At 40.1% G+C, this 27,216-nt stretch overlaps 1 protein-coding gene across 1 annotated transcript; it reads right to left on the reverse strand.

Moving 5' to 3' along the window:
• Positions 1-24,552: 24,552 nt before the first annotated feature.
• On the reverse strand, positions 24,553-25,458 carry RFPL4B (ret finger protein like 4B). Its single transcript, XM_007198473.2, has one exon. The coding sequence runs from the start codon at positions 25,456-25,458 to the stop codon at positions 24,553-24,555; it is 906 nt and encodes a 301-aa protein (XP_007198535.2).
• Between the last annotated feature and the right edge of the window lie 1,758 nt (positions 25,459-27,216).

Here is a 27,216-nt window from a genome sequence, read left to right on the forward strand (position 1 = left end):
ACAGTTTGACGAATTGCCACAAACTCTGTCTCATCCTAAAGTAGCGAGCTGAAAGGCAAAATATTGGCTTCTAGCAATTGGAATGGGTATATTCCAGAAGACCCAGGGTTTTTAGCAATATCTTATTCTTTGGCACTTCCCGTATACCTACTACAAGAAAAAGATGAAAAAACCTTCCATTAAAAAATTCATTTGAGTTCTAGTTAAACATGGCAAATTAACCCTAGGCTCCTCTTTGTCCTTGAACCCTACTAAAGTGATAGTTAAGGGGGATAAAAAGACATAAACCAAAAGGCAAAGCGAATAGGAGACAAAACAACTGCAGAGAGAAGATTTTTTTTAAATGTTCAAGGATGGAAAATGGATGGAGTAGTAGTAACTGACTTAGCAGAGTTGAGAAACTTTTAGGAGCTTATAGAGGGACATTCTGGTGGCACAGTGGTTAAGAATCTGCCTGCCAGTGTAGGGGACACGGGTTCGATCCCTGGTCTGGGAAGATCCAACAAGCCGCGGAGCAGCTAAGCCCGTGCGCCACAACTACTGAGCCTGCGCTCTAGAGCCCGGGAGCCACAACTATGGAAGGCTGCGGGCCTAGAGCCTGTGATCTGTAAAAAGAGAAGCCACCGCAATGAGAAGCCCACGCACCGCAACGAAGAGTAGCTCCCACTTGCCGCAATTAGAGAAAGCCTGCGCGCAGCAAGGAAAACCCAATGCAGCCAAAAAAAAAAAAGCTTACATAGAAAGAATAATGACAGGTAATGAGCCAACACCCTACATCACCACAAAAGGCTCATGGTTAGATGTGATGTCAGGTAAGTGTTAGGTGTGAATTGGAACGCAGGTGGATTTATTGACAGTCTAAATAGAGAGTAGCTGGACTTGCCAGCTCTCTTCTGCAATCAAGCAGAATAAGTAACTACCCCTTAGTATTTTCCCAAAAGAAGCTGAAAGATCTATTCTTTGAGGAAGCCTAAGCAACAGGAGTCTAGACTGAAGGATGCAATGACTATGGCAAAGTGTAAGATTGAAATGGGGATTAATGAAAATGTACATATTGAGTTGTCAGACTCTAAAGCCTTTTACTGTGACCAGAATTCTTCTCTGGAGAAACTGAACAGCTAGAGACAGAAGATACCCACAGAGTAAGTTTTTGGCATCCTCTGACCAAAAGGTAGTTTCAATATCTGTCCATCCCACAATGAACCCAGGAGTCAGAAGCTTGATGCACACGTACACAACTTCTAACCCACTTTCTAGTGACTCATTTTTAATTATGCACAAAAAGCCCAGGATCATCAGATTCGAGGAACTCTTTAAATATCTAAGATGAGCACCAACTTAAACAAAAGGAACTCAGAGGGAGGAAAGACAGTGAAACCAGAAAAAAAAGTTTATTCCTATAATTAATAACCTCGGACAGTCACAAAAGGCCACACTTCCCATTCCATTCCCAACTCAGAAAAAGACAATGGTGGCCTGAGAAACATTAAAGACTGAGAAACCCTATCACATCCTTTCTTATTTGTGTTAATTCCCTGTATTAACCAACCACTTACACTGAAAATGATGACTTGGAAGTTAAGGGAAAAAAGGGAAAGATAGAGTAGCCCATATTTTGCATACATCAAGAAGTGAAATAAAAACAGTGGGAAAAAAAAACAAAAAACAGTTGAGTTAGTTTTTTCCCTCATCTGGTAAGAACAAATTACATATGCCTGTATGAAATACAAATTATATAATTTCAGTGATTCTGCATACAAATTAAGTGTTCTTATATTTGCATTTAGAACTGGCTTTGTATAATATAAAGATGAATGATAAAATTTATGCTAACAATTAAAAATTATATATACATTTATACTTACTATGACACTAAATAGCAAATAAAAAACACTGACAATTTGAGAGACAGACTACGGAATACAGGGAAAACTTATATTTTAGTACCTCTAATGGCACTTTTTTGAGCAATTCCCTATGCACCAAGTGATTTTAGTAGAATGAGAATTAAGAGAATTTTTCTAACTTCGCAATCAGTTTTTCTTGCATTTTTATATTTCTATAGCATGATACCCAGACACTCTGACTCGGTTTTCTGTGAGAAGAGTGTCTCTCCAAACTTCACCCCCTTCTCTAACATTTTACAAAGGGCAGTGGAGTGAAGCAGCAAGCACTCCACCGCACCCTACACACACACACACACACACACACACACACACACACACACACACACACACACACACACACCTCTACCAGCCATTCTGTTCTTCGGGTCCTGTGCTTAAGCTTTCTGACTCCTTTGGTTACCACAAAGGCAGCAACCACTAACTTACAGATGAAAGGGTGCCAAGACTGTGTAATGCTGCTACCATGAACTGACCCAATCCTGACCTGTTTTGCACAAACAGGCTATGCCAGTTCTGAAATTATCCACTAGAGTGTGCACTATTTATTTCCAATTCATTGAGGATGACTCATATTAGTGATATTTAAAGGCAATCTATTCCAACCCTCCAAACTCACCCGAATGCTCCACCTAAATTAAGCACTTAGTATTAGGGATCTCAAAAACAAAACAGAAGAGTTGTATGTAGTGGGTCGAGTGGCCAATGTTGAAGCAGCAACAACTACCTACCTTAGTCCAATGACAGGATAATTTCTTAATCTAAGAACTGTCAACCTCAGGATGAATGTGATAGGCAGCATATGCACCATGATTTATCTGTGTTACCTATACACACACACATACAATCCCCACTTCTGGGAAAAGATGAAGGAGTAAAGATGAATCTCAGGTCAGTAATCAGGAAGGAGAGATGTGACACAAGCAGCAGTCCTGTCTGACCACCAGAGCTGAGCCCTTCTTACGGTAGCCCTTGTCTCTCTGCTGCTGTGTATCAGAGCAAGACAACTGCTCCAGAGTGTGTTAACTCAAAAGCAGGCTTACTTGTCAATGATGAATAAATAGGGTGAGCTATTAACTGTGTGTCTTATGATACACAGAAAACAAGGAGCCGCCAAGAGTGAGGAGTTACCATCGGGAGATCAGCCTGCCTGCGACTCCACGCAACCTTCCATAGGGAGAGTTTGGGAGGAACAAACACCTAATCTGGACAGCTGAGATTACTGATACTCATTATTAAGGAAATACAAATGGACTTTTCTCGGTAGTAATTTATGTGCAATGCTCATAATATCATTCATTCAGTATATTATCTTTTCCTCAACTGAAATTCATGTGTTTAATACAATTGTCTTTCCATAGTCTGTTGTGAGCATACTTAATGTCACTTTTTTTTTTTTTTTTTTTTTTAGTATTATGAAACCAAAATTTCTGTACAAGCTCAACCTGTTTCACTTTATGGTAGTAACTGACTTGTTCACTTCTGTAGGGCTGGCCTCTTTTCCCCTCTCAATACTAACCCCAGAAATCTCTGAAACTATCATTGTTTCCCCATCAGCTAAGACGTTCCAGACCTATCTTGCTTTCTCCCCCACATTTAGCAGTAGACACCCTCAATGAGACCTAGTGCATTTTGGAGAAACATAGTACAAAATTCCTGAAATCCGGGTCCTAGTCTGCATTTTATAACATTCATATCACCATTGGCAGTAAACTGCCCAATATTAGAAGCTGTGTAAGTGATTTTAGTAGCTCAGGAGTAGACTTCCAAAGTCAGTACTTCAGCTACCTATGTGAACTACTGTTCACCAGGATTGTCACAACAGTGGGTGTTTACTGCAGTGCACATTAATCTCTAGTGTAGGTACTCTGGTGGTAGAAAACTGAGTTAAATACAAAAACTTTTTCATCTAAAATGGCAGAAACCCATAATGTGTCCAAATCTATACATAGCCAAGCACAGGTCCATTTCTGGCTGATTTTTCCTACATTATCAAATACAGGATAGAAAATTTTATTAACACACTCTGGCAAAATGTCCCTTGGCTCTTGGTCTCAGTTAACAAAGAAGCAATTCAATGAAATGAAGTCCATCTACTTCACTGTTCTTACTAGTACTGCCCTTGGGGATGAAATATATATTCTGTACAGGTGACCAACGTATAGAGGGGTTGGGGTTTCCTTTGATTTTCCCTTTGTCCTAAATAGGATATTTTATTTGCAGCTTTCAGTACCTGTTACATATCAGTTATGAATGCAGTGGTTAAATTTGTAATTTCATCCGTAGGTTACAGACAAACCCTTTTCTTTATAAAGAATATCTTTTCTTTTTAATTAAGCTTTTGAGTTGATTTCTGTTACTTCATACCAAAGGGTCTTAATTTTTAAAGGTTGTCTCAAGTAATCAGCTACTTGAATATAGAACATCCTTAGCATTTTAATCAAGGAAGTTCATGGATGGAAAAGCTGCTGTTTTCTGACAAAAACCTACAGGATTCAGAATTCACTGGCACATTTTTAGCAAGCTAAATTGGAAACTTTAATCAGGGACTGAAAGTCTGACCGTTTCCAAAGTATAGAAAAGTCAAAGGTGAGAAGATGCTCGCCTGGTCTGTGCTCTTCATAGGTCTCCTGCCTGAATTATTAATGATGGGAGAAGACAGTACGCTCTTGTAAAAATTTCTTTATGGGCTTTGTTTACAATTATTTCTCTGTCTATCTGGATCTTCTGAGGGACCCTGCCTAGGGTGAATATTGACTTTAGGGCCTCTAAAATCTTCTGAGCTGCTTGTCTTTGGGATTCTCAGCCCAGGGAACTCAACAGCACAGCAACAGCTTTTAGGATAAACTAACTCACCCTGTTAGGCTTACAAAACTGGTCCATGCGCACGAGGTCTCCTGCTCCTGAGATCCCCATCTGGAACAAAGCTCTGTAGAGCAGAGGCCTTAATACAGATGCTTGCAGAGGCCAGAGAGCGATGTAAATTGCACCTGACTGCTGAAAAACAGTAAGGGAGGTGAGCTGTGGGGGATTGCTCCACATCTACCCACCTCCTGGCTCCCACCAAGCCAGATCTTAGGTTGTCAAACCTTCCTGTTTCTCAAGAGGAACTGGTTTATTTTAGAAATGTCAGATGAGTAGTATGGGATGTATCATGCCATCAACTCATGACGCATGATCTTCATTTGTTCTTTATTTTATTTTAGAGTTTTATCCCCTTCATCCCATATAATCCAATTTCTCTCCCCCTCCATATGCTTCCAACCTAAAGTATGTAATATTTGTACTTTCAATCCAACTTCAATATTTTTATTTGTATACGTAAGTGTGAGAATCTTTAAAATACAAATATTACTGCTTGGGTATGTTTAACTAACATAAACAGTATAGGACTACAAAAATTATATTTTAGAGATCTATCCATGTGGCTAAATGTCTGCTTGGGTTCTTCCTTGTGACTGCAGTGTACAGGTCAATAATTCGACCCAAATATTCCCTGCTTTTTTTTGCTACCACAAATAATGCTGTGTTAAACATCTTCATAAAAACCTCATGGTGCACCGTTGTGAGGGTTCCCTAGTGTTGAAAGTCTATACGGTAATTACTTAATTATATTAGGTTATTACTTTATTGCTTTCAAAGTGACCATACCGTCTACACGCTCTCCAGCAGGGCCAAGCTCTCCACCTCCCCACATCCTCACCAGCACTTGATATCCGCCTTTTTATATTTTGCTCTTCTGTAAACACTATCTCAGACTTTTAATTTGTGTTTTATTGATTATTGTGAGGTTAACATCTCATCTCTGTATATTTTTAACTATTAGGGTATCTCTTAATCATAATCTTTGCCATTTTTCTATAGTTTCTTTTTCTTGCTTCCTATAGGAATTTATCCTGTTTTAACAAAGATATTAATTCTTAGTTCTAAATATTCTATAGATCTTCTCCTGAAGTATCACTATTTCCCAAATTTGTCAATGGCATCCTTTATTGTCTGTCATTAAGCACTGACTGGAAAGCTGAAGTGCCCACCTTCCAGACTGCATTGCAGTTGTGAATGGCCAGATAACTAATTTTGATGTAATAAAATAAACTCAAACTACTATGTGTAAAATAAATAAGCTACAGGGATATACTGTATAACATGGAGAATATAACCAATATTTTATAATAACTATAAATGGAATATAACCTTTAAGAATTGTGAATCACTATGTTGTACACCTGAAACCCATATAATATTAAACATCAACCATACTGCAATAAAAAAAAGTATGATAAAGTTCAACCTCAGTGACAAATAAATGCACATTAAAACAAACAACAAAAAAAGATGGAGCTCTCCAAAATTTTTTAATGATTTAGAAGTCTTTCCAGTTCAAAGGATCCAAGGAGCTAGCCCTACCAATATTTTCTCCAGCTAGCCTAATTTTAGAAAAGAGAAAACAACTCTTACCACTCTTATTTCTAGTAGACCATACAGGCAAGGATCCAGGAGGCTGACTGACATGGTAGGAACTTACCTTCCACCAGCCTTAACTGCACTTGCAAAAATCAGTTTTTGAAAGCCAAAAAAACAGAGCCCCATCTTCGCCATTTCAGGGTGAGATTTCCTTTAATTCCCAATTAAGTAAGCTCATGCTACCATATATAAACCCAGCTGGTGTCCCCATAGGTGGCTGTCCATCCGGGAGCTGCTCAGCCTTTGAGGCACAATTTCCCATGATTAATTTGGTAGTCTAATTCAGATATGAGATATGATCTGAACTTTCTGAAGCCAGTGTGGTGGATCGCATGTGTGCTGCTTCTGAGTCTAGCTCCCCAAGGAGTTACCCTTGGGTTGGTTCAGCTCTTTTACACGGCTCAGTTTCTCCCTCCAACAGTCCAGAACTCCCTCTGACAGTGCTCAGAGGACTGGATGATCAGGACTTATCTCCTGTATCCCTGGAAGAGCAGTATTTACTGAATAGTTGTAGTGGGATTCCCCTATAGAACCACTGCACATCTTCAGCAAGTGGTGTTGGGAAAGTTGGGCAGCCACATGTAAATCAGTGAAGCTAGAACATACCCTCACACCATACACAAAAGTAAACTCAAAATGTCTTAAAGACTTAAATGTAAGACAAGACACAACAAAACTCCTAGAAGAGAACATAGGCAATACTTTCTCTGACATAAATCATACCAATGTTTTCTTACATCAGCCAAAATAACAAATGGGACCTAATCAAACTTATAAGCTTTTGCACAGCAAAGGAAACCATAAACAAAACAAAAATACATCCTATGGACTGGGAGAATATATTTGCAAATGATGCATCCAACAAGGGCTTAATTTCCAAAATATACAAACAGCTCCTACAGTTCAATAACAAAAAACAAACAACCCAATCAAAAAATGGGCAGAAGACTTAAATAGACATTTCTCCTAAGAAGACACACAGATGGCCAAGTATGCACATGAAAAGATGCTAATCATCGCTAATTATTAGAGAAATGCAAATCAAAACTACAATGAGGTACCAGCTTACACCAGTCAGAATTGCCATCATTAAAAAGTCTACAGGGCTTCCCTGGTGGCGCGGTGGTTGAGAGTCTGCCTGCCAATGCAGGGGACGCGGGTTCGAGCCCTGGTCTGGGAGGATCCCGCATGCCGCGGAGCGGCTGGGCCCGTGAGCCACAATTGCTGGGCCTGCGCATCTGGAGCCTGTGCTCCGCAACGGGAGGGGCCGCGGCGGTGGGGGGTCTGCACACCGCGATGAAGAGTGGCCCCCGCTCGCCGCAACTGGGGGGAGCCCTGGCACACAAGCGAAGACCCAACACAGCCAAAAATAAATAAATTAATTAATTAAAAAAAAAAAAAAGGAAAAGAATAGCTTTATTAAAAAAAAAAAAAAGTCTACAAATAACAAATGCTGAAGACGCTGTGGAGAGAAGGGAACCCTCTTACACTGTTGGCAGGGATGTAAATTAGTGCAGCCCCTATGGAAAACAGTACGGAGGTTCCTCAAAAAATAAAAATAGATTTGCCACATGATCCAGCAATCCCACTCCTGGGTATATACCCAAAACTGTAATTCGAAAAGATACATGCAACCCTATGTTCAGAGCAGCACTATTTACAACAGACAAGACATGGAAACAACCTAAATGTCCATTGACAGAGGAATGGATAAAGAAGATGTACATATATACAATGGAATACTACTCAGCCATTAAAAAGAATGAAATAATGCCATTTGCATCAACATGGATGGATCTAGAGATTATCACACCAAGTGAAGTAAGTCAGAAAGAGAAAGACAAATACCATATGATATCACTTATATGTGGAATCTAAAATATGACACAAATGAAACAAAAACAGACTTACAGATATAGAGAACAGACTTGTGGTTGCCAAGGGGGAGGGCGAATGGGGGAGGAAAGGACTGGGAGTTTGGGATTAGCAGATGCACACTATTATATATAGGATGGATAAATAACAAGGTCCTACTGTATAGCACAGGGAACTATATTTAATATCTTGTGATAAACCATAATGGAAAAGAATATGAAAAGAATATATATATGTATAACTCAGTCACTTTGCTGTACAGCAGAAATTAAACACATTGTAAATCAACTATACTTCAATAAAATTAAAAAAAAAAAAAAAGGAACCACTGCATGTCACGAGGATTGATCCTCAGACACTTCTAGTACGTTCTCAGTCACCTGAGAACACCCTGTGGCCAGACGGAGCAAATATCCCTTGTTCTTCAGAACTGAATAATCTAGTCTCATTTCCCTAGCAAAAGGCTTGTTTAGACCATATATTAACTGTTTTTTTTTTTTCAATTTAAGGCAAATTTAACAAAAACCCAACCATTTATATTTCCCTGGGCCTCCTGTCCAGATCCCCATAGGTCCCTGCCTAGGAAATGTACCCGTGCCCCTTAAAACTCTAAGTCTTAAGTGAAAACAGCTCAAATAAAATTCATCACTTAAAAGCAATGAGATCCAGATATCAGGAGAACTCTCTGGAAAACCTGAGGAGTACTGAGAAGCTGGTGGGGTTCAACAGGGCCCGTGCTGGTACTCAGTGCCAGTTGGGAGTAGACACCAGGTGTCCTCTGGTGGGCATCTCTAATATCCTGCTGGCTATATCATGCATATGTTAACAAAATTAGTCAGTAGTCAATCTAAGAAAAAAATGGAAAATTTTATTTGAGCCAACCTGAGGATTATAACCCTAATGGCCCCTTACAAGATTAAGTAGGAAGATTATCTCCTAAGGAGGTCTGGTTAATACAGATGCACAATACACACTAGAGGGGAGGGAGGAGGTCCAAACTGGCAGAGTAAAATTATATGTTTAAATTTTTCTTGTCTTGCTATAAAATATAAATTTTATTTCATCAGTTTCCAGCTCCCCATTCTCAGATTTCTTACAAATTGCACCTCTTGGTACTTCCTTCTTGTCATTCCAAGAGAAGGTAACATGTGCTCTGGGCCCATGAACTTGAACCAGAAGCCTTTGTACACACCTGAGATATATTTAGATACAGTACCAAGAAGCAAGACGTGAGGGTAGAAATTCTTTGATGTCACAGACCTGCACATTTATGGTGGGAGAGGGGAGGGTATAATTGCCAATAATGAAATGAGGACCAGAAAGGAGGAACCTCATTATTTTCAGCACAGTGCTGATGAAGAGACGAGTGACTGGCTATCAGCCAATCATTAGCCAATCATTTACCATCACTACACAGATCTGTATTTTTAATACAGATGTTCAGAAAAATAATCTAGACAAATGGGACATGCCACTTTATTTTTTAAATTCTGTCACTTTGTGAAGTTCAGATGTCACTGGTTCATCTCTGCCATCTTCATCAAAAAACAAAAAAAAAGAGCTTAAATGGAGCTTCAGTGGTTATGAGAAGCACAAAATAAATGTTTTTAGAAAAATATATGGCAATCATTGGTACGGGTTTATGTATTTAATCTGCCTCAATTTGTAACATTAAGGAGATATAACCTATTTTGAACTTAAAAAGTCTTGATGAGAAGTGTTTGTGCTTCTGAGTAGAACAGATATTTGACAAAGTCTGTTTGCGGTTTCTAAAACCTGAATTTTTTTTTTTCTCAAGAATTCAACCATTGGATTTAAGCGCTATGTCTGCAGAAGAAAAGATATACGTTTCATGCACAATAAAATGTATGAATAAATAAATAACAGTATATTAATAACAATAAAGACCTTCTAGAACTACTTGTAATAATTAGCTTTCCAGGATTCTGGTCCATTTTAATCAGGGAAAAGTATAATCTCAGTTCTATTCTTTGGTTCATCATCTTGCAGCAAAAAACAGTGGGTAGATACACCTTTAAAATAATCTTTATATTAAATCAAAATTCCTCTTCTCAGGCTATCTGGAGTATCTGGGTCTGAGCTAATTATTTACAAGCCAAAGGCCACCTCCTCCTCTGCCTCATGTTGTGGCCTCTCCACTCAAGCCAAGTCTTAAAAACATCAACACCTTTAATGATAAACTTGCACCGCTGTTATGCTTCTGCCCCTGTTAGCCTAGCTCAGGATCTCCAGCACTGCCCAATACTGGGCTTCCCCCTTTGGCCACAGATTGGATGTTCAGAGCCTGGTAAAGTGAAGCATTAGCATCTTTTTTCTCTAAGAAATTACTGCCAACTTCCTGCTCTTACCCTCCATTAAGGTCTCCAGAGAATCACCTGAGATCACAATCCACGTCCTTCAATAAATCTGGCATTGCAGCCTTTTCTAAGGATTTTACCAAAACATCATTTTTTTAACTATCCATGCTTAAAAAATAACATTATTTCTCACTTGAAAGATACGGGGCATGAGGTCAGTCTGTTTTTACTGGTATTTTGTAGTAATTAGACACTCTAGCAATTTTTTGATGGCAGTCACAGTGCCATGGGTTTTGTTGTGAGAAGGGTTAGTGGCTTCCTGGAAAAACTTAAAGGAAGTGTTACACTTACAAATCTGATTGAGGACTGTTTTCAGAAAATTGGCTAAGTTGATAAACACAGTACGGGAAGCCCTCATTATCTGAGTCCTGGGAAAAGACCATTTAAAGTAAATCTCCTTAAATACTCTCAAGTGAAAAAAAGCAAGGTGCAAAGCAAAGTATGTACTAAATGAACATTTTTGTAAAATATATATGTATACATATAGAATACCTCTGGAAGAGCCCCCAAGCAATTGGTAACCAGAGTTGTTTGTGGGGAGAATGAGGTAAATTGGGGACAAGAGTGTCTTGAGACAGTTTCACTCTGCGCCTTTTTGAATATTGTACCATGTGCTTTCATTATCTGGTTTTTAAAAAGGTAGCAAGTATCAGAATGTGAAAAATACCTCTGGTGGATACAAATCCAGAAGTTGGAACTTTAAGATCATTGGTCCCCTTGAAACAAGCTATATCTCAGTCACTGTGGCAGGATCCCAAGTGCTCCTTGCAGGCTTTAGATTGACACAGTGGCTGGGGCAGGGAAGGGGATGGGGTTGGTGAGGAGGGTCCTGATTTTTTTCTTAAGCACCTTAAAAAAACTAGAAAAAAAGTGCCTTCCTGTTTTGAGGTTGGAAACCTTGATACAGAAAGTACAGGGAGGGACTTCCCTGGTGGCGCAGTGGTTAAGAATCTGCCTGCCAATGCAGGGAACACGTTTACGAGCCCTGGTCTGGGAAGATCCCACATGCTGCGGAGCAACTAAGCCCGTGTGCCACAACTACTGAGCCCGTGTGCCACAACTACTGAAGCCTGTGCGCCTAGAGCCCATGCTCCTCAACAAGAGAAGCCACCACAATGAGAAGCCCGCACACCACAATGAAGAGTAGCCCCCACTTGCCACAACTAGAGAAAGCCTGCACGCAGCAACGAAGACACAACGCAGCCAAAAATAGATAAATAAATTAATTAATTTTTTCAAAAACACATTAAAAAAAACCCTGAAAGTACAGGGACTCCATAATTTAGGTAAATAAATCTTGGACCAGCTTAGGATATCTGGCGTTACTTAAAGTGAAACTCTCAGAGCTGAGTCAGAAGGGAGAATGGGAATGTTGACTGGATGTTTGATGACATTAAGGAATCATTAACATTTTATATATGATAATGGTATTATAATTTTCTTAAGTGCTTTTCATTTAGAGATATTTACTGAGCATTTATGGATGAAATTATGTGTGAGATTAGCTCTTAAGTAATCCAGTGAGGATTTTGGACATTTGTTGATAATTGTTGAAACTGAGTGATAAGTACATGAAGATTCGCTATTTTGTCCTCTATTTCTGTACATGTTTGGAATTTTCTATTAAAATAGAAAGCAGAGGTGCACTTTGCACATTGTCTTTCAGTTATTGAAGCTGATCAGTGAAGAGAGGAAGGAAAATGAGGGCGGACTGTGAGCCTGCAAAATCCTGGAAGACAACCAGCAGGGTGCCAAGGAAGACAAGGTGAAACAGACACAAGCATTTAGGGCTGCTCCACAGCTCTCAGGACAGGCACATGGGGAAGGAGTTCTCTGGACAACACCCAAGAATCATCACCATGTCACAGAGATCTTGGCGCCCCAGAGTATGAGTCAGGAGTAAGGCCAGCTGCAAGGAGAACACAGAAATGAGTGTGTTTGTCTTGGGGCCCAGAGGTGAGGCCAGGTGAAAATCCTGGGATTGGAGATAAAGGAAACCCAGCCATATTCAATTCAGGAATCAGTGGTTTATTGCACACAATTAGCCCACAACATAGGTCAGTCAAAGGAGGGATAAGGGAGTAACAAGCCACTCCAAGGAGAAGTCGGGAGGAGGCATCTCAGCACAAGCAGGTGTCTTTGGTCCAGCAATGGATCTTGGGACAAATGTGAGCAGGAAGTCACCCTGGGCTCCCACAGGTAAGCCTCCAGCAGCATACAATGGAACAGGCTCTCAGCCAGGCAGGGTGGCATCCTCCAGAGAACAGGCTTCAACTCACTCTGCTCAGTGTTCTCTTGGAGTAAAGGTTACCCCAGGAAAGGGGGTCCTGACTCTATCAGTTCCTCCTTCTGTTCCAGAGATGTACACAGGTGATCAAACTTCTTATCTAAAGTAATATTCTTAGTTTATCCTTCTAAGACTAAACAACCAGCATGGAAGTTCACATTGGCCACTGCGACTCCATTTTGAACTACTTAACATGTCTTAACTTAAATCCTATACATATCACACAGGATGAGTAGGAATCATAATACAAAAGAAATCACATCAACAATTCTGCAGCCTGTGGAAGGAAAACCACATTCACAGAAAGAGAGACAAAATGAAAAGGCAGAGGACTTTGTACCAGATGAAGGAACAAGATCAAACCCCAGAAAAACAACTAAATGAAGTGTAGGTAGGCAACCTTCCAGAAAAAGAATTCAGAATAATGACAGTGAAGATGATCCAGGACCTTGGAAAAAGAATGGAGGCAAAGATCGAGAAGATGCTAGAAATGTGTTACAAAGACCTAGAAGAATTAAAGAACAAAAAACCTAGAAGAATTAAAGAACAAACAAACAGAGATGAACAATAAAATAACTGAAATGAAAAATACACTAGAAGGAATCAATAGCAGAATAACTGAGGCAGAAGAACGGATAAGTGACCTGGAAGACACAATGGTGGAATTCACTGCCATGGAACAGACTAAAGAAAAAAGAAGGAAAAGAAATGAAGACAGCCTAAGAGACCTCTGGGACAACATTAAACGCAACAACATTTGCATTATAGGGGTCCGAGAAGGAGAAGAGAAAGAGAGAGAGAAAGGACCTGAGAAAATATTTGAAGAGATTATAGTAGAAAATTTCCCTAACATGGGAAAGGAAATAGCCACCCAAGTCCAGGAAGCACAGAGAGTCCCAGACAGGATAAATGCAAGGAGAAACAGGCCGAGACACATAGTAATCAAATTGACAAAAATTAAAGACAAAGAAAAATTATTAAAAGCAGTAAGGGAAAAATGACAAATAACATACAAGGGAACTCCCATAAGTTTAACAGCTGATTTCTCAGCAGAAACTCTACAAGCCAGAAGGGAGTGGCATGATATATTTAATGTGATGAAAGGGAAGAACCTACAACCAAGATTACTCTAGCCAGCAAGGATCTCATTTAGATTCGACGGGGGAATCAAAAGCTTTACAGACAAGCAAAAGCTAAGAGAATTCAGCACCACCAAACCAGCTTTACAACAAATGCTAAAGGAACTTCTCTAAGTGGGAAACACAAGACAAGAGAAGGACATACAAAAACAAACCCGTAACAATTAAGAAAATGGTCATAGTAACATACATATCGATAATTACCTGAAACATGAATGGATTAAATGCTCCAACCAAAAGACACAGGCTCACTGAATGGATACAAAAATAAGACCCATATATATGCTGTCTACAAGAGACCCACTTCTGACCTAGGGACACATACAGACTGAAAGTGAGGGGATGGAAAAAGATATTCCATGCAAATGGAAATCAAAAGAAAGCTGGAGTAGCAATACTCATATCAGATAAAATAGACTTTAAAATAAAGAATGTTACCAGAGACAAGGAAGGACACTACATAATGATCAAGGGATCAATCCAAGAAGAAGGTATAACAATTATAAATATATACGCACCCAACATAGGAGCACCTCAATACATAAGGCAACTGCTAACAGCTCTAAAAGAGGAAATCGACAGTAACACAATACTAGTGGGGGACTTGAACACCTCACGTACACTAATGGACAGATCATCCAGACAGAAAATTAATAAGGAAACATAAGCTTTAAATGACACAATAGACCAGATAGACTTAATTGATATTTGTAGGACATTCCATCCAAAAACAGAAGATTACACTTTCTTCTCAAGTGCACACGGAACATTCTCCAGTATAGACCACACCTTGGGTCACGAATCAAGCCTCGGTAAATTTAAGAAAATTGAAATCATATCAAGCATCTTTTCCGACCACAACGCTGTGAGATTAGAAATCAATTACAGGGAGAAAAACGTAGAAAACACAAACACATGGAGGCTAAACAAGACGTTACTAATAACCAACATCACTGAAGAAATCAAGGAGGAAATCACAAAATACCTAGAATACAAATTACAATGAAAACACGATGATTCAAAACCGATGGGATGCAGCAAAAGCAGCTCTAAGAGGGAAGTTTATAGCAATACAAGCCTACCTCAAGAAACAAGAAAAATCTCAAGTAAACAATCTAACCTTACACCTAAAGGAACTAGAGAAAGAAGAACAAACAAAACCCAAAGTTAGCAGAAGGAAAGATATCATAAAGATCAGAGCACAAATAAATGAAATACAAAGGAAACAATAGCAAAGATCAATAAAACTAAAAGCTGGTTCTTTGAGAAGATAAACAAAATTGATAAACCTTTAGCCAGACTCATCAAGAAAAAGAGGGAGAGGACTCAAATCAATAAAATTAGAAATGAAAAAGGAGAAGTTAAAACAGACACCACAGAAATACAAAGCATCAAAAGAGACTACTACAAGCAACACTATGCCAATAAAATGGGCAACCTGGAAGAAAGAGACAAATTCTTAGAAAGGTAAAACTTTCCAAGACTGAACCAGGAAGAAATAGAAAATATTAACAGACCAATCACAAGTAATGAAATTGAAACTGTGATTAAAAATCTTCCAACAAACGAAAGTCCAGGACCAGACGGCTTCACAGGGGAATTCTATCAAACATTTAGAGAAGAGCTAACACTCATCCTTCTCAAACTCTATCAAAAAATTGCAGAGGAAGGAACACTCCCAAACTCATTCTATGAGGCCACCATCACCCTGATACCAAAACCAGACAAGGATACTACAAAAAAAGAAAATTACAAACCAATATCAGTGATGAATATAGATGCAAAAATCCTCAACAAAATACAAAATACTAGCAAACAGAATCCAACAACACATTAAAAGGATCATACACCATGATCAAGTGGGATTTATCCCAGGGATGCAAGGATTCTTCAATATATGCAAATCAATCAATGTGATACACCATATTGACAAATTGAAGAATAAAAACCATATGATCATCTCAAAAGATGCAGAAAAAGCATTTGACAAAATTCAACACCCATTTATGATAAAACTCTCCAGAAAGCGGGCATAGAGGGAACCTACCTTAACATAATAAAGTCCATATATGACAAACCCAGAGCAAACATCATTTGCAATGGTGAAAAACTGAAAGCATTTCCTCTCAGATCAGGAACAAGACAAGGTTGCCCACTCTCACCACTATTATTCAACATAGTTTTGGAAGTCCTAGCCATGGCAATCAGAGAAGAAAAAGAAATAAAAGGAATACAAATTGGAAAAGAAGAAGTAAAACTGTCACTGTTTGCAGATGACTTGATACTATACATAGAGAATCCTAAATATGCCACCAGAAAACTACTAGAGCTAATCAATGAATTTGGTAAAGTTACAGGATACAAAATGAATGCACAGAAATCTCTTGCATTCCTATACACTAACAACAAAAGATCAGAAAGAGTAATTAAGGAAACAATCCTATTCACCATTGCAACAAAAAGAATAAAATACCTAGGAATAAACCTACCTAAGGAGGTAAGAGACCCATACTCAGAAAACTATGACACTGATGAAAGAAATCAAAGATGACACAAACAGATGGAGAGATATACCATGTTCTTAGATTTGAAGAATCAATATTGTGAAGATGACTATACTACCCAAAGCAATCTACAGATTCAATGCAATCCCTATCAAATTACCAGTGGCATTTTTTACAGGACTAGAACAAAAAATCTTAAAATTTGTATAGAGACACAAAAGACCCCGAATAGCCAAAGCAGTCTTGAGGGGAAAAAACAGAGTTGGAGGAATCAGACTCCCTGACTTCAGACTATACTACAAAGCTACAGAAATCAAGACAATATGGTACTGGCACAAAAACAGAAATATAGATCAATGGAACAGGATAGAAAGCCCAGAGATAAGCCCACACATCTATGGTCAACTAATCTATCACAAAGGAGGCAAGGATACACAATGGAGAAAAGACAGTCTCTTCAATAAGTAGTGCTGGGAAAACTGGACAGCTACATGTAAAAGAATGAAATTAGAACACTCCCTAACACCATACACAAAAATAAACTCAATATGGATTAGAGACCTAAATGTAAGACCCAACACTATAAAGCTCTTAGAGGAAAACATAGGAAGAACACCCTTTGACATAAATCACAGCAAGATCTTTTTTGATCCACCTGCTAGAGTAATGGAAATAAAAACAAAAATGAACAAATGGGACCTAATGAAACTTAAAAGTTCTTTCAAAGCAGAGGAAACTACAAACAAGATGAAAGGAGAACCCTCAGAATGGGAGAAAATATTTGTAAACAAATCAACAGACAAAGGATTAATCTCCAAAATGTATAAACAGCTCATGCAGGTCAATATCAAAAAAACAAACAACCCAATCCAAAAATGGGTAGAAGACCTAAATAGACATTTCTCCAAAGAAGACATACAGATGGCCAAGATGCACATGAAAAGCTGCTCAACATCACTAATTATTAGAGAAATGCAAATCAAAACTACAATGAGGTATCACCTCACACCAGTTACAATGGGCATCATCAGAAAATCTACAAACAACAAATGCTGGAGAGGGTGTGGAGAAAAGGCAATGTAAATTGATACAGCCACTATGGAGAACAGTATGGAGGTTCCTTAAAAAACTAAAAATAGAATTACCATATGACCCAGCAATCCCACTACTGGGCATATACCCAGAGAAAACCATAATTCAAAAAGACACATGCAGGGCTTCCCTGGTGGCGCCGTGGTTGAGAATCTGCCTGCCAATGCAGGGGACACGGGTTCGAGCCCTGGTCTGGGAAGATCCCACATGCCGTGGAGCAACTGGGCCTGTGAGTCACAACTACTGAGCCTGCGCATCTGGAGCCTGTGCTCCGCAACAAGAGAGGCCGCGATAGTGAGAGGCCTGCGCGCCGCGATGAAGAGTGGCCCCCGCTTGCCACAACTAGGGAAAACCCTCACACAGAAACGAAGACCCAACACAGCCATAAATAAATAAATAAATAAATAATACTTTTAAAAAAATTAAAAAAAAAAAAAAAAAAGACACATGCACCCCAATGTTCATTGCAGCACTATTTACAATAGCCAGGTCTTGTAAGCAACCTAAATGCCCATCGACAGACGAATGGATAAAGAAGTTGTGGTACATATATACAATGGAATATTACTCAGCCACAAAAAGGAGCAAAATTGGGTCATTTGTAGAGACATGGATGGATCTAGAGACTGTCATACAGAGTGAAGTAAGTCAGAAAGAGAAAAACAAATATCGTATATTAACACATACATGTGGAACCTAGAAAAATGGTACAGATGAACTGATTTGCAGGGCAGAAATAAAGACACAGATGTAGAGAACAAACGTATGGACACCAAGGGGGGGGGGGGAATGGTGGTGGCAGGTGTGTGTGGTGGTGGTGGGATGAATTGGGAGATTCGGATTGACATATATACACTAATATGTATGAAATAGATAACTAATAAGAACCTGCAGTATAAAAAATAAATAAAATAAAATACAAAAAAAAGAAAGAAATCACATCATAACACAGGCTTAAAATGGAAAGCTATTTATTTTTGTATCACATTGGTCAAGTCAGAGGTGAAGTTCCAAGGCAAGCAGAGAGGCTCTGCCGCCATCAGGGGTCCCTGTACACTTCATGGGCACAGGCTTCTCTCAGGCCCTGAGGCAGCCCCTTACCCTTATGGTCCAAGAGAGTAGAGCAGCAGGATGAAGGAAGAGACCAAAAAGTGGGCAAAGGGGGAGAGCCAGCTGTTTCTTAAGAAAGGTTCTTAGAAGCTTGCCACGAGGAAGTCTAAGACCAGGCTGCATGTGGCACCCATACATATCAATACATTTTAGAGTCTGGGCAGAATCTGCCACCTATGAAAAACAAAGAACAGCACTCACCAAACTCTAAGCGAACATGTACGGACTGTCCAGAGACAGTAACCTCTTAAGAAGCAGAAAATCTCACCACTTTTTCCTGATTGCTTTCTATGGAAAAAAGGTGGCCCAGAAAGGCTTGAACAAGAACCATTTTCTTACAGAAAGTCCTAAAACCAAATATTAAGAAGAATACAGGCTTGGGTCATTATGGTGAACAGTCATTTTTATACACACTTTGGGGTATTATCAGGGTATCAGAATTGATGAAAATCTTGTGATCAATACGCAGAGGGGCTGGTGGGGGGCTAGAATGTCCGTAATGTTATCTGAGTTTTCTAAACACACTGATCTAATCCCAGCTAACCTCCCTCATTCTCCCTCCCTTCTCTTCAACTGTTCCAGGGTTTTTCTAATTTGTTTTGGTTTTTAATGCAAGAATTAAAGTTAAATTAAAATTAAAATGGAATTAAATTTTAAATTAATTAATGGACTTAATTCAAGAATGAAAATTAAAGTGCACTCTGTCCTCTCGTCCACTGGTTTCTAAGTGTGGTCCCCACCAGCATCACTTGGGAACTGATTACAAATGCAAAATTTTGGGGCCCCACCCCAGACCTACTGAATTCATCCAAGCGATTCTGAGGCACAATAAACTTTTGGAACCAGTTCTTTAGTCCAGTGATTTTCAACCCTGGCTGCACACTGAAATCACCTAGAAAACTTGGAGAAGTACCACTGTCTGGGTCCCATCCCCGAGGTTCCAATTTGATTGGTTTAGCACGTGGTTTGGGGTCTGGGAACTTTTGAAATTCCTCACATGACTGTAAGGAGAAACCAGGGCTGAGAACCATTGCTCCGGCCGCTTATGTCATCTGAGCCTTTATGGCCAAATAAAGTCGTTCAAATCAACTATGTCTTGGAGTGGTGGGGGACTAGTCTTCCTCCCAAATAGAGATGTTGAGGGTAGTGTAAGTTTTTCTCCATCTCTGACTCAGGTGGGGAGGACTGAGTTCCTCCTTCACCATTAGCCTTGGTTGGAGCTCAGCCCGGCCCTCACCCTTCTTTCCCTGCATCTCCACAGACTTTTCTTGTTCTCCTTCCCCACCTAGCCTGTAGTTTTAGTCAGTTATGCTAATTGAGGCAGGGTGGGATAGGTACTTAATCAGTTTAGTCCAAGAAGACCACAGTGGAAAGAACATTATGTATAAAACGTATTGCTTGGAGGGATAGTGAGGGAGAGGCAAAGGTAGATGCGGAAAAAAAGAGTAAGGGGTATGATTCTGGCCAAGTTCGGGTGGGGAGGTATTTTATTAAGGATTCCCAGATGGGGGTAGTAGGGGCTGAGGGCTGGAAAGCTGAAATTTGAGAAGGGCTGTTGGAGGGGAGGTGGGAGGTGCAATAATAATTGATTGATATTATCCTAATATAACAATTAGATTCAGAATTGTAATTATGCTCATACTACTATTGCTTTTTGAGGCAACCAGAGTTCTGTTTCCCAAATTGACTCCACCTCTACCCCCAGAGCCAATTAAAACCTTTCTGTATACATCAGTCCACAACACAATTTGCAAGAGTGGGAGGGGTTAGCTGGGGGATGGGAAGAAGGAGGGAAGGAACTTACACAGATGTGTGAGGGGGATGGGCACACCAAGATGCTTTCTTCTATCAATCCATAAGTAATACCAAACAATTGTTTCATTATTAAAAGACTAGTCAAAATGCAATACCTCTTCCTGAATAAGTTTAAAGTATTTTAAAAACTGGGATTGAAAAGACGTTTCCAACATGATAAGGAGTATGTTAAATAAATAGCCAACTTCACACGTCACCAAAGATACTAGATGATGTCACTAATTGCCAACAAATAGCACAATCTACAAGCAAGGCCCAGAGCTAAACAATCGAGGTGAATTATCAAATTTAATCCATATAACAATCCTAAAGGCTGGGTTTCTTATTAATCCCTCTTTACTAAGTAGGAAACGGAGACATAGAGAAGTCGGATAACTTGTCCAAAATCACATAACTGAAAGTTACAAAAATAGGATTTGAGCCCTGGGAAGCTGGCTCTGGCGGAAAGAAAGCTAGTGCTGCTGAAGAGGAGTGAGGGGAGAGTGTGGGGGAGGGTATCTGAGAGAATTTATTCCCCCTGACCTATTAATCCTTGCAGGGTTTAAGACAGGAATGACCTGATGGATAGTTTAAAAGAATCATTTTGGTGCCCGGGTGGAAGTGAACTATGGAAAGGTGGGGGTGGAGCAAGGAGGTTAGGAGGCTGTCACAACCGTCCAGATGGGATACGTGTGAGGTTTAGATTAGGGTTGTAGCAATAGACATGCTAAAGAGTTGGATATGTGAAATATTTTGCTAAGGAAAAATATCGATTGGCAACAGGATGAGAATGCGACCCAGCCCCCATCATTTCCCCTGGGCCACAGTGATTCAGATAGGAAAAAAAGAAACAGGACAATCATTGGCCACTGGCATTTTCCCTTAATGTTTGATGAAGAAAAAAATCACTCAGGTCCTTTAGCTGGGATGAAGGAAAGCTTAGAACTTAAATCCCCCTGAAGAAGAGAAAGAAAGTCACTTAAAGCAAATGGTCCTTGAGAGAACCTGAAATATGCAGATTATAACACATACTGTTACCTCTAGTCCTAGGAAACTGGGGCTGCCTTCTCTTTAGCACTCAAAGACATGAGAAGCCCAGGGACCTTCCCAGCTTTTCAAATTGCAGTTCTAACCTATTGGTGAGTTCTGAAATCAAATTAGTGTGTGAGACCAGCATTTTTTCTAATAAAATATAATAAAAGAAAATTATAGTGTATCACTCGTCATAGGTATTGTCTCAGAAAACTTTTGTTTCAACAATACAAACACCTGTTAAAGTGGATTGGGGTGGTCCCCACCTAGGCCCAGTGTCAGAGAAGGGCAAGGAGACCCCTGAAATAAAATCATATGGATAAAAAGGGAATAACAACAACAACAAAACACCACAACTGGGCTGTCCCTCATCTCCAATGGAGTTGGAAAGAAACAGGAGATGACAATTTTGTTAGGGTACTGTTGACTGAAACCGCTCGCGCTGGCCAGGCACGATGAGTTGGCTCACCACAGGAGGTCCTGATAAAGAACATGGTGCTGCCACTGAAAACTAACCAGGATAATTCGGGAGGGGCCAAAAGGAAGGAGGAGACGCCATCCCATAATATTGTCCTACCAACCTCCCAGAATCCTTTGCGCTAGACTCCAGCTTGGCTGAGAGATATTGGCGCCACCAGGAAGGACCCTGAGTCAGACCAAATATGGGCCAAGCAAGATGATTGGCCAGAGACAACCCGGAAACTAACCCTATTACCATAAAACCTGAGACTGCGAGCCACGTGGCAGAGCAGTTCTCCTGGGTTCCCTTACCCTGCAGCTCTCCGCCCAGCCACAGACCCTTCCCAATACAGTAAGTCCCCTACATACGAACGAGTTCCATTCCGAGAGCACGTTCTTAAGTCCAATTTGTTCGTAAGTCCAACAAAGTTAGCCTAGGTACCCAACTAACACAATCGGCTATATAGTAATGTACTGTAATAGGTTTATAATACTTTTCACACAAATAATACATAAAAAACAGACACACAAAATAAAGAAAACATTTTTAATCCTACAGTACAGTACCTTGAAAAGTACAGTAGTACAGTACAACAGCTGGCATACAGGGGCTGGCACTGAGTGAACAGGCAATAAGAGTTACTGACTGGAGGAGGGAGAGGAGGTGGGAGATGGTAGAGCTGAAGGATCATCAGCAATAGAAGATGGAGGGCATGCTGCAATTTCACTCATGCCTGATGTTGACTGCACAGGTTCTGGTTCCTTGCTGGATTCAATTCAATCTACACTCTTGAAAAAACGATGCAGTGATGTCTGGATAGTAGCTCTTTTTTTCTCGTCATATATGACACGGTAGTGCTGGATTACATTCTGATCGCCTGCTGCAAGCTTCATGTACCGTTCTACGTTTGGGTCCTATGACTCAAAAACTAACAGTGCCTCCTCAACTAAAGAAAATCCCCTTGCCATTTCCTGCATTGTGAATCTCTTTGGTTCTTCAGTTACTTCTTCTTCCTCTTGTCTCTCTTCGTCTCTTCTCTGGGCCTGCAGTTCCATCAGGACTTCATTAGTAAGCTCCTCATGTTGCACAGCAAGTTCCATCATTATCACTTGGCGCTTCTTAGCAGTACCAACTACATCACCGCTGCTTTTACGCTTGCTTCTGGACAACTTGGGCTTGAAATAAAGATACTGTACTACTGTACTCTATACAGTACTGTACAGTAAAGTACACAAAAGCACAACCACTTGTAGAGGATGCACTTACGTGACAATGTATGCCAGACATGTGAACTAACTACGTGATTGCAAATGCACATTTGCATCTTTGAAAGTTTACAACTTGAAGGTTCTTATGTAGGGGACTTACTGTAAAGTCTTTTGCTTTGTCAGTACATGTGTCTCCTCAGGCAATTCATTTCTGAGTGTTAGACAAGAGCCCACTCTTGGGCCCTGGAAGGGGTCCCTCTTCCTGCAACAATTCTGGGTCTCTTTGGAAAGGAAGTCAAAGTCAGAGTCCAGAACATGTCCCAACCCAGCATTCCTAGGACAGATGCCACCTTGGAAGTGGCTGACCCAGTAAAATTTTAAAAATACAACCCAAAAGCCCCTGAATGGTTTGAAAAGGAGCCATCATGAGCATTTAAGACTGGGGTGTGGGAAACTGCAGTCTAGGACAGTGTGGGTGTGATGGGGGGTGGGGCACAAACTACAGATAGGTTGTGAGAGGATCCAGTGTTCCAAACAGTCATTTCCCTCCTTATATAATTGATTCCAGAAGGTCCAGAATCTTAGAGAAACTGTTACTGGACCAAACTTGGGTCTGCTCACCCGTGTGTAGTAAAGCCAATCTACTGACAACGAGTTGTGGTAGAGGAAAGTGCAACGTTAACTGCAGGGCACCAAGCAAGGAGTCCAGGACAGATACTCTCTGACTGACCCTATTGGCACCTTTTTGGCCATCACATACACAATACCACTTTGACAACTACCCAATATGCCAATTATTGAACATTCTCATTAGGACAAACATGAATCACCACTAACTATATCTACCTCAGTGAAAGGTTCTTTGTCTTTCAAGAAAGTAAAAATGAAAAACAGTTCTTTCCCAGTACATTTGTCTCTCTCATTTAAATTTCATGTCAAAATATCTCACTCTGGCATCTCATTCTTCTTTTTCCCCAGACAGTTATCATTATCAGGAATTATACTATAGAAAAGGCATGAAATAATGAAAAAGGCATTGTTCCTATCCACAAAATGTATAATCTAATTATACATTTAATTTATAATCTAAAACTCCCCATTGTATATACTACAGAATAAATGCACAGTGTAGTCTCTGATCATCACAGCTGTTTGGCTGAGAGATATAATTATCCCCAAGTAAAGAAAGACCGAAAAACTGAGGCTTTAAAGTGCTTAATAACACCCCCTACACCCCATAGTTATTTAGTTGCAAGGTCTACAGAATACACCCTCAAATCAATAAAAATTTCTTAGCTACAAAGTCTACAAAATTGTCTCTTCTTGGGTCATTCTGACGTTTCTCACATCAAAGATCTCATTCACCTCACAGGACGTTTCTAGGAAGGGATGAGTTCCTGATGGACAGATGGTTAGGGGGGCACCATTATCACCTTCTCCGGGGAACTCAGGACTAAAGAACGGACACAAAGGCTCCAAACAGGAGAAATTACTGTGTATGTAGATGAGGGCATCATTGCTAACATCAAAAAACTTGATTTCTTCCAACTCAATATCTAGAAAAATTCCTACTTGGCTAAGGCCAGGGCTTGCAGGAATTCTGGTTTCTGGGATGGAGCACGTATAGATTATTCCCGCCTTCATGCTGATGATCCAGAAGCCATGTTCAGAGGAAAAACCGCTCTTCCTCTTCCTGTCAAGCGACTTTTTGCAGACCCCCAGAGCCCACTTATTCCCCTCTCCCACTTCTACCACCCAGTAATGACAGCCAGAGGAGAAGCATGGAGTGCCCAGGATACAAGCCCAGCATGAAAATCTCTGGGGATCTTCCATCAGGTTCTGGCAGATTTTCCCACACTGGACACTCCTTAGGTCATCAGAGAGGACAAGAAAGGGGTTGGCGGTGGCTGCATCCAGAGTTATATCCTCCCAGAACTTCAGGTACTCATCATTCACATGCAGACCCTGCTCCAGTTGGGAACTGTGCTGTGCGATGAGAAGAATCAGTTCTCCAACTTGCCATTCCTCCAAAGGAGGATTCTCATTGACGCCTCGACATACGGGACAGATCAATTTCAGATCCTTCTGTTCTTCCATCCAAGTTTGCATGCAATGAAAGCAGAAAGTGTGGGCACAGGAGAGAGCAATGGGGTTGAGGAAAACCTCCTGACAGACTGGACAGGCTGCCTCCTCTTGCAGACGGTTGGCCATGGTCCCTGAAGTTCACTCTTTAGCAGAACTGAGCTGAAGTGGCCCTTTATTAGCTTCTGGGAGCGATCGGGAGCCTTCAGTACCCGATCTGCTCTTCAGTAGTCAGGATGTACCTAAATCCAATAAAAAAATTAAATAATGTAAATCTTTCTGTAGTTTAGACATGAAAGTGACACTAAGTCAACAGAGAATCATAGCAAAGGCACTGTCTGTGAGGAAAACTATCCAAAATTTAAGTGATCACAAGAAAGAGAAATAGGACAGTTGGACATTGTCTTTTCATGGGGGACAGCTTACCTTGTCTGGAGACTTCCAGGTGAAGTCTTTTCTGCTCTGACCACAGCTTCTCCCCGTAGGAGCTGAGCCCAACTGGGTCTTTTTTTTTTCCCAACTGGGTCTTTAACAGGAACCAGGAGCACAATCTTTACCCCCTAAACAGCATTACTTTGTAAGTCACTTGCAGTTGAAGAAAAAGAAGTTCCACACCTAAATACAATCATTACAAAAAAGAAAAGGCCACCTACTGAATGGGAGAAGGCATTTTATATATCTGATAAGGGGTTAACATCCAAAACATACAAAGAACTCATACAACTCAACATCAAAACAAACAAACAAACAAAAAAACCCACTTTAAAAAATGGGCAGAGGATCTGAATAGACATTTTTCCAAAGAAGACATAAAAATGACCAACCGGCACATGAAAATATGCTCAACATTGCTAATCATCAGGGAAACGCAAATCAAAACCACAATATCACCTCACACCTGTTCAAATGGCAATCATCAAAAAATCTACAAACATGGTACAGCCACTATGGAGAACACTATGTAGGTTCCTTAAAAAACTAAAAATAGAGCTACCATATGATCCAGCAATCCCACTCCTGAGCATATATTCAGAGAAAAACATGGTTCAAAAGGATACATGTACCCCAATGTTCATTGCAGCACTGTTTACAGTAGCCAAGGCATGAAAGCAACCTAAATGTCCATCAACAGATGAACGGATAAAGAAGATGTGGTACATAAACACAATGGAATATTTACTCAGCCATTAAAAAGAATGAAATAACGCCATTTGCAGCAACATGGATGGACCTGGAGATTATCATACTAAGTGAAGTAAGACAGACAGAGAAAGACAGACATCATATGATATCGCTTATATATGGAATCTAAAAAAAAAAAAAAAGATACAAATGAACTTACTTACAATACAGAAGCAGACTCACAGACTTAGAGAATGAACTTATGGTTACCAAATGGGAACGGATTGGGGGTAGAGATAGATTGAGAGTTTGGTATTGACATGTACACACTGCTGTATTTAAAATAGATAACCAACAAGGACCTACAGTAATAAATAAATAATCTACAAACAACAAATGTTGGTGAGGATGTGGAGAAAAGGGAACACTTGTGCACTGTTGGTGGGAATGTAAATTGGTGCAGCCATTATGGAAAACAGTATGGAGGTTCCTCAAACAATTAAAAATAAAACTATCATATGATCCAGCAATTCCACTCCTGGGTATTCAAAAGATAATTACAGCCAATGAGAGAGAAATGGGATAGTGGAAACAACCCAGACAGAAATGATTGCTTACGTTGATTTGGGGACTTTCAGCTGATGCCCTGAAGCTCTGAAGTCTTCACTTTTACCTCTCCAGGCTTCTTGGTGAAGTGAGTGGGAGCTCAGACAATCTGGCTTTTTATAGTGCCTGGGGCACAGTCCCCGCCCACAATCAGGATCA

The sequence above is a fragment of the Balaenoptera acutorostrata genome, chromosome 14 (genome assembly GCF_949987535.1).
Source record: "Balaenoptera acutorostrata chromosome 14, mBalAcu1.1, whole genome shotgun sequence".
Taxonomy (NCBI): domain Eukaryota; kingdom Metazoa; phylum Chordata; class Mammalia; order Artiodactyla; family Balaenopteridae; genus Balaenoptera; species Balaenoptera acutorostrata.

What these genes read in the sequence shown, in the direction of transcription:
- RFPL4B (XM_007198473.2), bottom strand. Translation starts at nt 25,458, where the DNA reads ATGGCCAACCGTCTGCAAGAGGAGGCAGCCTGTCCAGTCTGTCAGGAG.